The 15,869-nt window shown below is 60.7% G+C and overlaps 2 protein-coding genes across 3 annotated transcripts; one reads left to right on the top strand and one right to left on the bottom strand.

Annotated features, from left to right (window-relative positions):
• Positions 1 to 1,021: 1,021 nt before the first annotated feature.
• Positions 1,022 to 6,905, bottom strand: LOC128799950 (uncharacterized). Its single transcript, XM_053964819.1, has 14 exons — positions 4,693 to 6,905; positions 4,464 to 4,624; positions 4,208 to 4,367; positions 3,895 to 4,065; positions 3,727 to 3,818; positions 3,478 to 3,635; positions 3,290 to 3,393; positions 2,971 to 3,195; positions 2,776 to 2,861; positions 2,452 to 2,588; positions 2,202 to 2,291; positions 1,880 to 2,088; positions 1,538 to 1,744; positions 1,022 to 1,420 (listed from the first exon to the last, which is right to left on the bottom strand). The coding sequence occupies exons 1-14, from the start codon at positions 5,317 to 5,319 to the stop codon at positions 1,133 to 1,135; spliced, it is 2,715 nt and encodes a 904-aa protein (XP_053820794.1). The 5' UTR covers positions 5,320 to 6,905; the 3' UTR covers positions 1,022 to 1,132.
• Positions 6,906 to 7,255: 350 nt separating this feature from the next.
• TRAPPC3 (trafficking protein particle complex subunit 3) lies at positions 7,256 to 13,854 on the top strand. 2 transcript variants are annotated; one of them, XM_053964706.1, is made up of 6 exons: positions 7,256 to 7,394; positions 8,850 to 8,897; positions 10,100 to 10,197; positions 11,284 to 11,383; positions 11,643 to 11,825; positions 12,284 to 13,854. In XM_053964706.1, the coding sequence occupies exons 1-6, from the start codon at positions 7,353 to 7,355 to the stop codon at positions 12,401 to 12,403; spliced, it is 591 nt and encodes a 196-aa protein (XP_053820681.1). In that variant the 5' UTR covers positions 7,256 to 7,352; the 3' UTR covers positions 12,404 to 13,854. The 2 variants fall into 2 exon arrangements, with proteins under 2 accessions (XP_053820681.1, XP_053820682.1); XM_053964707.1 differs by lacking the exon at positions 8,850 to 8,897 and having other exon boundaries at positions 7,258 to 7,394.
• The last annotated feature ends 2,015 nt before the right edge of the window (positions 13,855 to 15,869 follow it).

Below are 15,869 nucleotides of genomic sequence, written 5' to 3' on the forward strand. Positions count from 1 at the left end.
TCCTCAGCCCCAGGACTTTGCCCTGGCCCCAGGCTGCTCCCACCCTGCTGCTCTGACACGGTGCCCACAAGGGCTGATCTGAATCCCTGTCCCCAAAACACTCCAGATGATTCCCACTAGCTGTGGGGAAAGTGACCCTGGGGATGAGTGTCTGTCCCTGTGTCCTGTCCTGGGCTGGATGGATGCAATAGGAACCCATCTCCAGCAGCATGTCAGGGCAACAACCAGACCCCCAGCATGTTGCCATGGGGCTACACCACAGCCCACGGCAAATCCCGGCTGCTGCAGGACAATCCCCTGTGGGTACCAGTGACAAATGGGCCAGCAATGGGCTGAGCCGCAGCGGGCTGCGCCCTGCCCTGCCGCAGCTTGCGCCTGCTCTGTAATTATCCCAAGCCGCATCTGTAATTAGTGTCCTGATGTCATGGGGTCAGGCCTGGGCAGCCCCACGCGCTCCCCGCCACCCCCACCTTGGCCTCCGGCCTTGGGGCTGGAGGAGATCAGAGTCTTCCAACACCACCCGGAGGAGTTCCTGCCCAGCTCCGGCTCCCCGCCAGCACTGCTGCCGGAATCACATCCCAGCGCTGTTCCACAGCCCCCGAGCTGCCGCAGGGTTGGACCTGTCCCTCGGGCCAGCGCAGGGCTTGGTCGCTCCAACCACTGCCCCCTTTCCCTGCAGCATCCTGCCCGCTCCCTGGATCCTGCCTGGGAAGGAGAAGGGCCAGCCCCTGCCCTCCCGAGCCTCCCGGGGCTGCCAGTCACCCGCTCCCTCGGCACAGGGAATGCGCTGGAGCAGCCCGGCGGCTATAAATGGAGCGGGAGGCGCAGGCACGTGTGGCCGCAGCACACGCGGGACCGGGCTGTGGGGCACGGGCAGGGCGTGGGGCCGCAGCAGCGCCTCGGCGTGGGACGGCCACGGCAGGAGGGTGAAAGCCCTGAGCGGGGCAAGAGCAGCGCGGTCCCGCTCCGGGGAGATGCCAGCGCTGCGCCGGGAGGACGGAGGGGAGGCCCCACACAGCTGCCACGGAGCACCAGCACTTTATTGCAGGGCAGAGAACCACCACGCTGCCCGCGGCACATGGGGTACCTCGCATCCCTTCCCTCTGCCAGCACCCCGCGCCCAACCCCGCCGCTAACACAGGCGCAAGGGCCGGGCCGTGCCGGTGACGCTGAACCGCGCGCTCAGCACCTCCGAGGGCGCCCGCGTCTTCTGGCCCGGCTGCTGCCCACCAGCGAAGAGGGTGAAGGTGCCAGGCTCCAGGCGCCAGTCCTGTGCCCAGACCGCGCGCTGCTCAGCCAGCACCTGGAAGGACAGCTTGGCCTCCCGGCCGGCCAGCACGGCCACGCGGCGGAAAGCCACCAGTTGCCAGCGGGGCACCGGCACGGATGACTGCTCCCAGCGCAGGTACAGCTGCACCACCTGCACGGAGGGATGGGAGTCAGCACAGCGGGACTCCACGGCAGTCCCCTTGCAGGGGGGAGCTCGGGCACATCTGTACCCCGCACAGCCAGATCAGGGCAGAGCAGCTGTGCCCACCTCCTCGCTGTCCCGCAGCCCTGTGTTCTCCAGCACCACAGACACAGAGAGGTTGGCGCAGACGGGCAGCACTGGGGAGCTCAGCACCAGGTCCCGATAGCGGAAAGTGGTGTAGGACAGCCCATAGCCAAAAGGGTAGAGCGGGGCCTCCTGCCCATAGTACCGGTATGTCCGTCCCTCCATGGTGTAGTTCTCCATCGCTGGCACCTGCGGGACGAGGGCCAGCGGAACAGCTGCAGGGCTGGGCAGGCACAGGCAAGAACCACAGCCCTGCATCCTGCAGCTGCTCCAGCCACCGAGGCAGGGAAAGGCTAAGGGTGCAACCAGCAGCCCTGGCCTTACCTGGTGCATGCCTGCAGGCCAAGTGGCCGGCAGCCGGCCAGCCGGGCTGGCCCCTGCCTCGCCCAGCAGGACCCTGGCAATGGCCAAGCCGGTGGCCTGGGCAGGGAAGAAACAGGCCAGGATGGCCCCCACGCCGTCGTGTGCCTGCGCCCAGCTCACGTCCAGGGGCCCCGCGTTGAACAGCAGCAGAATGACCGGGCGCCCAGCGGCTGCAGGGAGGTGGCTGTCACTGAGAGGCCAGTAGTGGCACTGCTGGGATGGCCCTGGGGTGTCCCACGGATGGGGAACACCTGGGTGGGTTGAGGTCTCACAGAGCCCCTACCCGCCTGCACAGCATCCTGCAGCAGCTCCAGCTGGTGCCCCGGCAGGGACAGGTCACTCCGGTCTTTTGCCTCTGTCTCCACATCCACCCCTGGGTGGGGACAGCCAAGGGAAAGCCCCTTACACCCCTGTGGGCAGACAGGGCAGAGGGGCACCGACCGCCTCGGAGGTGGCTCATGGGCACCCCTCTCTCCCGGACCACTCCCCTTCCCCTGGCAGTGCCCACCCGGTGCCCTCCCGCTCCCACCTACCTGTCCCCAGGCAGACCAGCACCACGTCAGCTGCCCCCACCACCTTCACCAGCTCTGCCCGCGAGTACTGCTGGCACCGTGGCTCGCTGCAGCCCGCTGTGAAGCTGACATTGGCCCCCAGCTTCTCCAGGCCCCTCCTGCACCAGGGAAGAGCAGGGGACACGGGGGCAGCTGTGCCCCAGGGTCGGGGCACAATGGAGACAGCCCCCTTGCCTGGCCGCCAGCCAAGAGCCAAGCAGCTCCAGCAGCATCTCTGGACAGGGCCCACAAGAGGGGAACAGTGATCAGGAGAGGGGGACGTGAGGCAGGACCACGCTGTCTCACCGGGGAGTGTAGATGTACTGAGGCTCCGGCACCGGTGCATAGTCCCCAAACAGTACCCGGGGATTGTCAGCAAAGGGACCCACAACCTGCAGAGGGCAGAGGGGTGAGGGTGGGCACCAGCAGCTCTGTGACGCCTGCGTGCCATGGGTGTGGAACCAGCATATTCTCCTGCCCACCGCCTTGCAGGGGGCTCACCGCGACGTGCTGGCCAGACAGGTCCTGGGCCCGCAGGGGCAATGTCCCCCGCACATTCTTCAGCAGCACAAAGCTCTTGACAGCAGCTTCCAGTGAGAGGTTGCGGTGCTCGGGGCTCTGCACCACACTCAGGTCCAGGGAGCTGTAGGGGTTCATGGCTGGGGGGTCAAACTCCCCCAGGCGCATCCGTGTGTAGAAGAGGGGCCGGACTCGGTCACGCAGCATCTGTGGAGACCCCGACCCAAACACCTCAGTTGTGCTTGGCAGGGACAGCCTGGGCTCTCTGCCCACATCCCTGGTCCCACTCCGCCCGGCTCACCTGCAGCGTGATGTTGCCCATGGCCAGAGCCTGAGGGATGTGCATGAAGACGTTGTTCCTCATGCCATAGGAGAGCTCCAGGTTGCAGCCAGCGTTCACCGAGGCTGCCGTGCCAGGGAGAAGGGAGAGCTCCCGTCACGGCTGTGCGATGCCTGGGGACTGACCCCATGCCCAGCCCATGAGCTCACCAACTGCCGTCTCCAGGAAACTGTGTGTATAGTGGTGCCCTAGCATGATGAGCTCCACAGCCCCCTCGTCGCTCACCACGTACCCATCAAACCCCCACTCGCCACGCAGGATGTCCGTCAGCAGCTTCTTGTTGGCACAGGCGGGGACGCCGTTGATCCTGTTGGAGAGAGGATGGGGCAGCCGGGAGAGCGGGGCACTGGCCATGCCAGGGGCAGCCCAGCCCACACGGCCCCTGCTGTGCTCCACACCTGTTGTAGCTGCACATGAAGCTGTAGGAGCCAGCACGCACACATGCCTGGAACTGGGGCAGGAAGGTCATGCGCCAGTCCCGCTCCAGCACCTGCGAGCACCGCAGAGAGGGGTCAGCACCCGGAGCGTCCCCTGCCCTACTAACACCCCCAACCCCCTGTGCCCACCTTGGCATCAAAGCTTAGCCTGGAGACAGGGATGTTCTCAGGGCCTCCGTGCACGCTGAAGTGTTTGCAGCCAGCGCTGGCCTTAACATAACGGGGGTGCTGGCCCTGCAGCCCCTGCACAAAGCTGCGGGCCAGCTCCCCACTCAGGAACGGGTCCTCCCCATAGGTCTCCTGTATGGGGCACAGGTGGGTCACCTCTGGGAGCCCCGTCCCCACATCCCCACAGCCCGGCAAGCCATGGCCACGTCCGGCTGGTCAGCCAGGGTCCTTTGTGGTCCAATCCCAGGCAAGGATCACCCGCCCAAGCTGGCACCTGGTTCCTCCCCCACAGTGGATGTCTCATGATGTTCAGGACAGGGCTGAAGCAGCTGAGCCCGGTGTGGTCACTGTAGCGGCCAGCAGCGGCAAAGCTGTTGTGCTTGGCTCTCACCTCGGTGGCCGTGGCGTTGGCCACACGGTAGAGGAGTTCTGGGCTGGAGGGACAGCACAGGGGTGTCAGGGCGACGCAGGCAAGGGGGGACCTGTCTCACACGGTCCCATCCCACACCTCCGGTCCCCGGTACTGCTACCTGAAGGCGGCGGCAAGCCCCAACGCCTGCGGGAAAGCCGTGGCCCATCCAGGTGCCTCGCCGTCGCCCCGCAGACACTCCGTGTTCCAGTTGTAGGGCGCGATGCCCAACCGCGGGATGGGGGGCGCGGGGCCGTTCCCCATCGCTCCCCCCCTCGCCACCTGCAGGGCAGCGGCGCTGAGCGGGGAGTCCCGCGGGGGCCCCCGGGGGGGTCTCGCCGCCCCCTCACCTGCAGCACCAGCTCGGCGGGGCTCAGCCGGCCCAGCAGGTCGTCGAGGCGGCGCTGCCAGGGCAGCGAGGGGTCCCAGAAAGGGAAGGGGGGCGGCTGAGCCGGGACCGCCCCCGCTCCCAGCGCCGCGCTCAGCACCAAGACCCGCAGGCCCAGCGCCGCCGCTGGGAGAGCCCCGCACGGCATGGCCCGGCTCGGCTCCCGGGATTCGCACGGCATGGCCCGGCTCGGCTCCCGGGATTCGCACGGCATGGCCCGGCTCGGCTCCCGGGATTCGCGCGGCATGGCTCGGCTCGGCTCCCGGGATTCGCACGGCATGGCCCGGCTCGGCTCCCGGGATTCGCACGGCATGGCCCGGCTCGGCTCGGCCCGGCCCCGGCGCTCCGCGGTCCCCGCGATGGGCGCGGCGGGGCGGGGCGCGCCGCAGCCGGTCGTGCGCCCACCGGACGGGGCGGAGCGCGGTAGGACCAGGGGGACCGGGGCTTTGCCGGGTCCCGGCCGCCCCCCGGGCCGATTTGCGAGATTCACCCCGCGCATCGCGGTCTGTATGCGAGGGGCGGCGAGCCCCGAGCCCCGCGCAGCCCGGCCCCGCCGCGGGGTTTCGGTTCCGCCCGTCTCCCGGAGCATCTGCCGTGTGCGGGCGGGAACCGGCAGAGCCGCCCGGCGCCGTCAGACCGGCTCTCGGTGCCCTCGGCTGCAGCGGGGCCGGCTCGGCCGCTGCCCGGGGCCGGGGAGCAGTAACGGCTCCGCCTGGGGAGGGTCTCCTGTGCTCACTGGGTGCTATGGCAGACACGGGCTGAGATGCCAGCCAGGGTGCCCTGTGTGCCCCTCATGCCCCCAGCTCAGGGACACTGCCAGGGACCTCTGTGGTGACCAGGGACACGGTGTGTTCTTACGTTGGATTTAGGGTAAGGTTCTTGTCTTCCCCCAGAGGGTGCTGGCACTGCCCAGGCTCCCCAGGGAATGGGCACGGCCCCGAGGCTGCCGGAGCTCCAGGAGCGTTTGGCCAGCGCTCTCAGGCACAGGGTGGGATTGTTGGGGTGTCCTGTGCAGGGCCAGGAGCTGGGCTCCATGGTCCTTGTGGGCCTGTTCCAGCTCGGGGTGTTCTAGCATTCAACGATCTCCGCCAGCACACTGGGGCCACTGTGGTGGGAGAGCACAAGGTGGCATTTGGGACTGGGAGCAGGAGCTGCAGAGCTGGAGGCAGGGAGCACGGGCGTGCCGTCAGCCCACTGGCACAACGGAGGTGCTGCTGGCAGCCCCCCCAGCCCGGGACAAGCACAGCAGGCCTGGTGCCTCACAGCTGGCCGTGTCCCGGGGGTGCAGCCAGGTAAGGCAGTGCCAGCAGGTGACCCGGCCGCTCCCCGCGCTCCTGCTCGGCGGTGACAGCGAGCCAGCTCCCGGCTGCTGGATTCCTGAGCAGCCGGCAGGAGCTGTGTCCCCCTGTGCCCAGAGCATGTCCTGCCCCCAGCACACCACCGCAGCTGGGCCTGGGGACATAATGGGATAAATAAACAAACAACAGGAGATTAAATAAATAAGTAAACAATGCCAGTCACAGCCTGTCTGGGAGCAGAACCTGGTGCAGCGGGGGCCGTGCTGGCCTGGGGAGGGTCAGGGGAAGCTGGGTCGTTCCAGGGAATGTTCCCTGCAGTTCCTGCAGCCCCAAGCCAGGCTGGTTTCCCAGACACCCTGTCCTTTGCCCTGTCCTTGCGGGGCCATTCGCGGGCCTCACAGGGTGGAAACCTGCTTGTGCTCCACGTTGAGCCGCAGCCTAGGGATCCGAGCTTGCCCAATCCTGCCAGCACAGGGCTTGCTTCATCCCCCCATGGACACCAGCTGCCCTTTCCCCAGGAACCAGCCTCTGCCGAGCCCCTGGCGCAGGGCAAGGAAGGCACAGGAACGGGCTCCCAGGGCCTGGCCCTGGCAGAGCTCAAGGAGCGTTCAGACATTGCCCTCAGAATACGGTGGGATTGTTGGGGTGTCCTGTGCAGGTCCTTGCGCGTCCCTCCCAGCTCGGGACACGCCACCATTCTATCCCAGCCGCCCCGGCAAAGGCCCCCGTCCCATGGGGCTGGAGGGCCGCGGGGAGGCCTGCAGGAAGCCGGCTGCAGCGGGACCGGCCGTAGGGAGCAGCACCGGCGCCACCATTCCGTCAGCGGGCGGGCAGGGGCCGCGGCCCGGAGGCGGACAGCCCGGGCCGTGAGGCGGGGGCGGCGGGGCCGGGCCGGGCCGGCGGCGGACAGCCCGGGCCGTGAGGCGGGAGCGGCGGGAGCGGCGGGGCCGGGCCGGGCCGGCGGCGGACAGCCCGGGCCGTGAGGCGGGAGCGGCGGGAGCGGCGGGGCCGGGCCGGGCCCAGCGCGGCCCCTATGGCGGCGGCGGGCGGTAGCGCCCCCTGGCGGCGACCGCGCGGCCGTCAGCTGACCCGCCCTGCGCGCCGGGATTGGGCGGTGCCCGGCGGTCACGTGGGGCGGGACTGCCTCGCCGTGCTGGCGCGCGATGCGCTCTGGGATTTGTAGTCCAGGCGGGCGGGCGGGGTGCGGCCGGCGGCGCGGCGGGGACTGCGTGTCCCGTGGTGCCCCGCGGTGCCCCCGGGGTTCCCTTGGTGCCCGCGGCGGACAGAGCGGCCGGGCCGGGCCGGGCCGGGCCGGGCGGACACGATGTCGCGGCAGGGCGGGCGCGGCACCGAGAGCAAGAAAATGGTAACGGCGGGGCCGGCGTGGCGAGCGCATGGCGTGGGGCTCCCGGGGAACCGGCCCGGGGCGGGGGCGGTCGGGCCCGGCCCGCAGCGCCCGGTGCGGCGGGGCCGCGCAGCCATCGGCGGCACCGGGCGCTCCCGTTTACGGGAGGTTCGCAGCCAAAACGCTTCCCTGGCGTGTCTCGCTTCCCCTCTCCAGCTCATTCCGCGTTATCAGCCCGGCTGAATCAGGAACTGAGGGATGGAGCCCAAAGCTCCAGAGCTGAGCTCGAATTCTGGGTCAAACCAGGTCGAATAAATTAATTTTTAATGCAAAATAAGTAATAAAAAAACCAAAAACAACAACAAAAAAAAGCTGGGGTCTTCTCTCTCTTTGGCCTTGACGAGGGGCTGGGTCGGGCTTGGCTGCCCCCTCCTGCCTCTCCACAGCTCAGGGGATTCTTTTCTAGGGATTCAGCTCGTTAAATACAACGATTATGTAAAGAATTGTGATAATTCACTGGAGTTCTGACACCTCCGTAGCCATAGAACAGATGCATAGGGTGGAGAGCGCACGCTGCTCTGCAGTGCCAAATAATAAAAGTACTTGGAAAGCTTTGGGCACTTCAATTACATCAAAAGGGCTGGGAAAAAAAAAAAAAAAAGGTCCAAATCTGAATTTAGGAGTTTGCCCGATTGCAGTAGATGAAGTCGCCTTTAATAACAACATCTCAGCAGTGAGCGAGGTCAGCTCTGGCTGTGCTGGGGCTGGTGGTGGCAGGTGGACAGCTGGATTCCCTCCGTCCATCCCCACCCCCTCTCCACCTCCGCCTTCACTGAAACCACCGAGACCCTCAGAACCAACAGCACCTGTCCTGCATGCCTGTCAAATTCTCTGCCAAGTCTCCGATTCCAGCTGAGCCAGAGGAACTTCCCCCTTGTCCTTCCAGCGATGTGAATTGCCCAACCTGCAGTTTTCCCTGCAAATTTTTAAGTGAAACCCCCAAAGAACGTGTCAGTTCCTTAGGTGCAAAGTGGGGCAACAGCCCCAAGCCGCCCTTCTGGTTGTTTCCATGCCTGAAGCATTTTGTCCTTGTGGATGGCAATCCCGGAATCCCAGACTGGTTTGGGTTGGAAGGGGCCTTAAAGTCCATCCCATTCCAGCCCCTGCCATGGGCAGGGACACCTCCCACTGTCCCTGGGTGCTCCAAACCCCATCCAGCCTGGCCTTGGGCACTGCCAGGGATCCAGGGGCAGCCCCAGCCTGCCCACCCTGCCAGGGAAGGATTTTTTCCTAATCCAGGAAGAAGACAAGGTGGAATTCCCTGTGTCCTCTACAAACCCAGTTTCTGTTTGTTTGGGGGTGTTTCCTCCGTTGTGTTTGTTGTGGCTTTGTGTGAACTTACGGTGATCTGTGTTGTCACTTAACTCTGATCTTGTCTCTTTTCCCTCCCTGCCTGCTGCTGCTTTCATTCTCTAGTATTGGTATTTGCCATTCATTTCACCTTCTGCCTCTCTGCAGCTCATGGTAGGTGACAGATCCCAGGTCGGCCCCTGTGATCCCTCTGCATGCCAAAACTGACAGCAGAAACCAGTGCTGGGGGTTTGTTTGTTCCCCAAAACACTTCCTTTTGCAGAGTTTTGTTCTGCAACCTCTGATGACCTCATTAATCACTGGTCTGGCTCAATGGCTCCCAAAAAATGCTCTTTGACGTCAGTTAAGGGTGAGGATTGAAGGTGGTGGCTGGGAGAGGAGAATTTTCCCCTTTTTTCACAATTTTTCTGCAAATCTGACAATTGTGCAAAGAAAACATGAGTGACTTTGGTCCTGGCCAGTCCCAGAGTGGACGTGCACAGCACCTGAGTGCTGAGCTGGCCTGGCCTTGGCCTCCCTGAGCCTGTTCTGGGTCTGAGGAGCTGATTTCAATCTGTGAAGCAAATTCTGTGCCTGGACAACTTTCTAGGACCAGACGAGTCCTTTTTCTTGGTACAGAATTTCATAAATCCCTGAGTGGAGGAGCATTTTGGGCCTGTTGAAAGGACCAGAGCTGGAGCCTAATGGGCACTGCCCACTTGTAATGTGTTCATGAAACACAGGGAAGAGTTTGAGTCAGATCTCAGCTCTAGGCCAGTGCTTGAGGTAAATTCAGGGCCTTGGCATGGCAGCTCCATCTATCCAGGAGGTGTTGGTGTCTTTCCCAAAATCCAAGAATAGTTTGGGTTGAAAAGGATCTTAAAACTCATCCAGTTCCACCCCCTTCCAAGGGCAGGGGCACCTTCTAGTAGACCAGGTTCCTCCACACCCTGTTCTGAGGAGAATGAAGTGGCTGCCAGAACTGGAGCTGGGATCTCTCCTTATTAAACTGGAGCTGGGATCTCTCTTTATTAAACTGGAGCTGGGATCTCTCCTTATTAAACTGGAGCTGGGATCTCTCCTTATTGAACTGGAGCTGGGATCTCTCCTTATTGAACTGGAGCTGGGATCTCTCCTTATTTAACTGGAGCTGGGGTCTCTCCTTATTAAACTGGAGCTGGGATCTCTCCTTATTGAACTGGAGCTGGGATCTCTCTTTATTGAACTGGAGCTGGGATCTCTCCTTATTAAGCACCAGGTTCCTTTGAGACAGCAGGTCCCTGTTGCCCTCTCCGTGCCGAGGGTGGCGGCGCCGGACGCGGAGGCAGCGGAGCCCGGGCGGGTTCTGGTGGGTGAATCCCTTTTCCTGTGTGCAGAACTCGGAGCTGTTCACGCTGACCTACGGCGCCCTGGTGACCCAGCTGTGCAAGGACTACGAGAACGACGACGACGTCAACAAGCAGCTGGACAAAATGTGAGTGCAGGCACGAGCGGGAGCGGCTCTGCCGTGTGGGAGCAGGGATTGGTGCCTCAGGTTTTAGCTTTTATATTTTTCAGGTTCTGTGCTGCTTCAGTGTGTGGTTCTGAGCTTCATGTTAAGGGATGCTGAGCTCTCTGCACAGAGCAGGGAGACAAAACAATTCCTTCTCCAGCTGGGCACCAAGGACAGCCTATCAGAAATCAAGCGACCCCTGACGGGAAGAAATGCTGATGTCTGGCTCCAGAGCAGAAGGCTGAAGGACAGCTTTATTAAAACTATACTATATTCCATTAATATGCTATTTAAAGAGATACTATCCCATTCTACATACTCACTTCTTACTCACCTCTCTAACTAACTCAAACTGTGACTCTGCTGAGAGCCCAGCACAGCTGGATCCCACTGGGCACTGAGCCCAAACAACCTTCACCAGAACCCAGCCCAGCAATCCCTGCAGGTGAACAATCTCCACACCACATTCCACATGGGGAGAACAAAGGGGCAGAGATAAAGGTTGTTTTCTCTTCTTCCCTCTGTGCTTCTCCAAGAAATCCTGAGAGACAGAATTGTGTCCCTCTGTCCAGAGAATGTCAGTGTCACAGACAACCGATCCAAATCTCAGGCCCAAGAGCACAAACAATGTGGGCTGAAGAGAGAAAAACAAGAAGGATGGGACTTGATAACCTAAAGCTGTAATTGGACAATTAACTCCAATGTGCAAATGGACCAGAACTTATAAGAGTGAGAGACCTCGTGAGCAGTCATCCATTTTTTGTGACCATTTTGGTTCATCTTGGGTGCAGCCCTGGCTGGGCTCTTGTACTGCCCAAGGTGGATCCATTGAAGACTTTTAATAAATCCCTGCTTTGTTCTTTAACTCTGTCCAGCCTCTGTTCTAGGGCAGCCTTCACAAGGCATCAGGATCACAGCCACATCCCCGTGTGCTGCTCCAGGAGCAAAACCCTGGCAGGCTGAAGTTACTTAACACTGACATTTCTCAGATTAGACTTTGCTTCTTCACTCTCTTCTTTTCTAAATATTTGTTGTCTTTCTAAAGCTGTTGCTCTGGTCCCTTCACAGGGGTTACAACATCGGTGTCCGGCTCATCGAGGACTTCCTGGCCCGTTCCAATGTTGGGAGGTGCCACGATTTCCGTGAAACTGCAGATGTTATAGCAAAGGTAGATGTCAGAGCACAGCTTTGTCATGTTTTTTTGGGGGGTTTTGCATGTGAGGATGGAATATTTGCTACTTACAGCACTGTTCTGGGAGTTTGATGAAGGTTTTGGGCAGGGGGAAAAAAAAGCTTTAGCCCAAGTACTGCTGGCTGGTGGGAACTGGAAGAGAGGAGAGATGTTTGCAAACCCCTTGAGTAATTTTACAAAATCAAAGCTGTGCTGTTGCCTCACCTGTTCTTATTACTCCTGTTTGCCACAACAGATTGCATTTAAAATGTACCTGGGCATCACTCCGAGCATCACCAACTGGAGTCCTGGGGGTGACGAGTTCTCCCTGATCTTGGAAAACAACCCCTTGGTGGATTTCGTGGAGCTCCCTGACAACCACTCAACCCTCATCTACTCCAACCTGCTCTGCGGGGTGCTGCGAGGTGCCCTGGAAATGGTGAGCCACATCTCCCTTCCCTTGGGATGGCTGTATGGACAGCCAGGTGTCAGCAGATGCTTGAATTCTGGTCTGTGTTCGTGACTTCTGGGTTTGCTGTGGACTTGGAACACATTCCCAGGAGAAGGGCAGAGCTGCAGGAGCACTTGGCTGCTGTCATCTGTGGCAGCTGAGGCCCAGAGGTGGTGCCTGAGCCCTTTCAGCTCACAACCCAAGTTCAAGCACGTCTGAGTTTGTATGAAGCTCCAAAATCCCCACTCTGCAACTGCTGTGAGCCCCAGCTGGGAATTGGTTGGGACAGGAGAACAGCTGCGTCCCAAATTTAGGACTGTGTAGAGCCCTGTATGTCATGTCATGCCCTTAGAGCCCTTAAGCTGGTGCTCCAGGATCGTTCAGTCCCTGGAGAAGCTGCTGTGAAGGGGGAGTTACCAGCTCCTCTCTGCTCTTCCCTCACTTAGGTGCAGATGGCTGTCGATGTGAAGTTTGTCCAGGACACCCTGAAGGGCGACAGCGTCACGGAAATACGGATGAAGTTCATCAGGAGGATTGAAGACAACCTTCCAGCTGGGGAAGAGTGAACCCATCATCCCTGGGGACTGGAGGGACCAGCTGGGTTTGGCCATTAGCTTTCCTCACAGATCCAGAGGGATCTCCTGCCCCTGCACACTCAGACTGACTCACTGACTGTCTCAGATGTTGTTTTCTTCTACTCTCACTTCCATCCTCTGTAGAAGGTGATTGTCTGGTTGCTGTTTATTTCCCAGGTTCATTCTGAAGCTTTTTCATCAGGTGATGTCCTTTTCCCTCCCCCTGGGGGCTTCCTACTCTCAGTTTCCAATTCTGACCTGGGCTGTGTGAGAACAACTGCTCAGACTCCAGGAGAGCTCCGGTCTCTTTGGAGCGCCAGAATTGGAGACCGAGCTACAAGAGCCCACTGATTCCCTGCTAAACCCTGTCCTTCCTAAAATGAGGTGTTTAAAATCCATTTGGAGATGTGTGTAGTGTTTCTTAGATCCAACTGGCTTCCTGCACTTGATTCTCAAGTCACTGGCAAATGCAGGCTTGATCCAAAGGGGTGGCTGGGGAGAGCTGTCGGAGTGCTGGCACCAGGGCAGGGGCTCAGGGGGCTTTGGCCCCACAGAAATCTGGGAGTCCCGTGGCCTTTCCATTGTCCCTCCCCCAGAAGCCTCACCTTGGGAGGGGAGGAGGTCAAACTCCAGTGGAGCAGTGGGAACTATTTTACATGGAGAAAGAGTGGCTTAAATGGCATGGGTGCTTCACAGTGGGCACAGCCCAGGGCTGCATGGGGAGTCATGGAGAGAGGACAAAACTCAGGCTGAGGCCTGGGAGGTGTTAAAGACATTTCAGGCTCTGTTCTGCTGTTGGGGGATGTAAAGGCTGCATGGTGTGAAGGCAGTGCCGGGGTTTGTTCTCACTGGTGTTCAGGCTACAGTAGAATTTCCCAGTTACTTGACCTGTGGCACTTTCTGCTCTCAAAAATAAATACATAAAGAAGTATTAGATAACAAAAAGCAAGAGACTGGAACATCAGCTTCCTCTGCCACCCAGAGCCAGAGAGCACAGTCAGGCACTGGGTTCCCAAATCACTTTACGTAGCATGAAGGCACAGCCCCTCGAGGTCTTTGTGAGCTCCAGAATTTGTGTTGGTTGATGCCTGAATGTGAGGTGAGAGGGAGCAACCCACTGCTTGTGCTGCTCTCTTTTGGCTTTTCTGGAGGAAAATTGGGTCATCTGGCACTGGATGGCTCGCCCTGTCCCTTTTTTGCCCCAGAGAGTCCCTCTGGATGCCCCGTGTGACATGTGCCCTGTGAAGGGACAGTGAGTGGCTGTAAGAGCAGTCAGAGGCAGGGCGGTGGCCCAGTGGTGGCAGGTGGGTGTTGGTGGCAGAGGTGCCACATGGTCACGTGGCAGAGCTCAAAACCATCCCTTATTTCTCATTGTTGACCATTCCAAGTCACTTTAAAGCTGCATTTTAGGAACAATTGCATTAAAAGAATCGCGGTGTCAATTCTTTGGTCTCCTCTTGCCTGTGTTCTGGTGGTGGGTGCTGGCAGGGTGACAGGGTGCCCAGGGCTGGCAGGGTGACAGCAGCACTGCCCCAAGAATTCCTGGCTGCTGGCAGGCCTGGAGGAACCTGCCCAGCATTCCACACACGGAGGGGACTGGGGGCAGACACCCAGGGTGGCTGGCTTGGGGTCTGTGAATCCACTGTGCTCAGCAGCTGGGACTCTGCCACCAGCCCGAGGCAGCTGCTGCAGAGCCAGAACTCTCTGTGGGCATTTACAGTGGCAAAAAATCACCTGGAGGGGCATCTGAGCCTCCTCTGCTGCCAGCTTGGTGCTGCTCCGTGGCTGGCATCGGCCGTGTAGTGCTGCTGCCAGGAGTGTGGAGACAAGGAACAGCAAGGGCTGCTCTCCAGGAGCAGTTCAGTGCTTCCCTTTCTTGTGTAAATGCTCCCCAGGAGCCCTGCTCTGGTGGGACCTCTGCTCTGTGCTCGTGGGCATTCCCTCCTCCGGGGTCACCCTGCAGTCACTGAGTGCCCAGGGCTGTGCCGTGACCTCTGCCAGCCCTGGGGATGGGGAAGTGGCAGCTTTTGCAATAAACTGGGTTTTTTTTTCCTCTGGAGCTGGCGAGCACCACGTGCTGCCAGCCTGGCCAGGAGCAGGAGCCAGCCAGGGCAGCCCCAAACAGCCCCAACATGCACCCGGCTCCTGAGGCTGTGTCCCAGAGGGTCTGGGGGGAGTGAGATCCCTTGTCCTCACCCCTGCAGAGAGTGGATCCCGGACTCCTGCTCCCTGCCCCTTGGGAATTCAAGTAATTTGCTGGGGCGACAGGGTCAAAACCAGCCCAGACCTTCTGGAAGAACAAAAAGCAGAAATTGCATTAAGTAAATTAAAACTGTCTACTACTGAGCAGCTCGCTGCAGACAAGGGAGAATATGCAAAAAGCTCTGTTTGAAACCTACTAAATATTACCATGTGCTGTTTATAGGAAACAAATGGGGAAAGGCATCTGCATCAATAAACCCCAACGTGGCTGGGCTTGGACTGAAGCCTTTCCACGGCTCTGGGTTATTGAATACCCGTCGCTTTCATGTGGTGCCAGCCCTGACCCCTGACACATACCGCGGAGGGGAAAGTTGACTTGTGGGAATAATAGACATTCCTAGGGAGCGATTTAACCTGGCAGGAAAAGAGGCGACTTCCAGGCTCTCACATCCCTGCGTGATATTGGAGATGACAATGGCAACAAGGCAAGGGGGGGACAGGGGACGTGGGGCGGGAGCGGTGCTGGAGAGCGATGCTGCGGGACCCCGGTGCCTGGGGTGAGCCCCCATCCAGCCCCGTGTGCCCTCACCAGCCTGGGCACCCCACATGGCCACAGCACCGTGTCCCAGCCACATCCCAGGCTCCCGGAGCAGCAGGATGCAAGAGCTTTGGCTGCTGCAGTGCCTGTGGAGGCGGAAGGAGCTTTCCAGCCCTCGTCCCCCTCCTGCAGCAAAGTGGGACGTTGGCTGGTGCCCTGATGGGGCACGCTGGCAGGAGCTGAAGGTCAGTGTGTGACTCACCGGGTCCAAGGTGAGGGTTTAAACCAGTTCATGTCCCCAGCATGGGGACAATATGGCCAGTGTTGGAAAACCAGGACAACCTGGCTGCTGCTCCCGGCTGGTGGCGAGCCCCGGCCGCACTCCCCACTCTTGCACCAGCCACGAGCAGGTGGTCCCTTTTCTACTCTCCAGTGGGAAGCAGAGCTCCCAGCCCTGCTCCTGTCACCCAAAATAAGGTGGGTGACATCCCTGGGCACTGTCCAGCCCCCACAATCCGGAATTTGCTGAGGGGACAGGGATGGTGCTGGGAGAGGATCCTGCATGGGACAAGAGAATCTCTCTGGGAAAGAAGTGTTTCCGGGCTGGTGTCCTCATTGCCGGGGCAGCTCCCACAGCTTTCAGCCAGATGTGCTTGGCCAGGGTGCCGGGCACTCGCTGAGGCCGTGCAGAGGATGTCTCACCCACAGGGGCTCGAG

Source organism: Vidua chalybeata, chromosome 25, assembly GCF_026979565.1.
Source record: "Vidua chalybeata isolate OUT-0048 chromosome 25, bVidCha1 merged haplotype, whole genome shotgun sequence".
NCBI lineage: Eukaryota > Metazoa > Chordata > Aves > Passeriformes > Viduidae > Vidua > Vidua chalybeata.

Coding starts and splice junctions, on each gene's coding strand:
- LOC128799950 (XM_053964819.1), bottom strand. CDS start 5,319: ATGCTCCGGGAGACGGGCGGAACCGAAACCCCGCGGCGGGGCCGGGCT. Junction 4,066..4,207: donor CACTGTGGGGGAGGAACCAG/GTGCCAGCTTGG, acceptor TGCCCCATACAG/GAGACCTATGGGGAGGACCC. Junction 3,636..3,726: donor TTCATGTGCAGCTACAACAG/GTGTGGAGCACA, acceptor TCTCTCCAACAG/GATCAACGGCGTCCCCGCCT.
- TRAPPC3 (XM_053964706.1), top strand. CDS start 7,353: ATGTCGCGGCAGGGCGGGCGCGGCACCGAGAGCAAGAAAATG. Junction 11,384..11,642: donor CTGCAGATGTTATAGCAAAG/GTAGATGTCAGA, acceptor TTGCCACAACAG/ATTGCATTTAAAATGTACCT. Junction 11,826..12,283: donor TGCGAGGTGCCCTGGAAATG/GTGAGCCACATC, acceptor TCCCTCACTTAG/GTGCAGATGGCTGTCGATGT.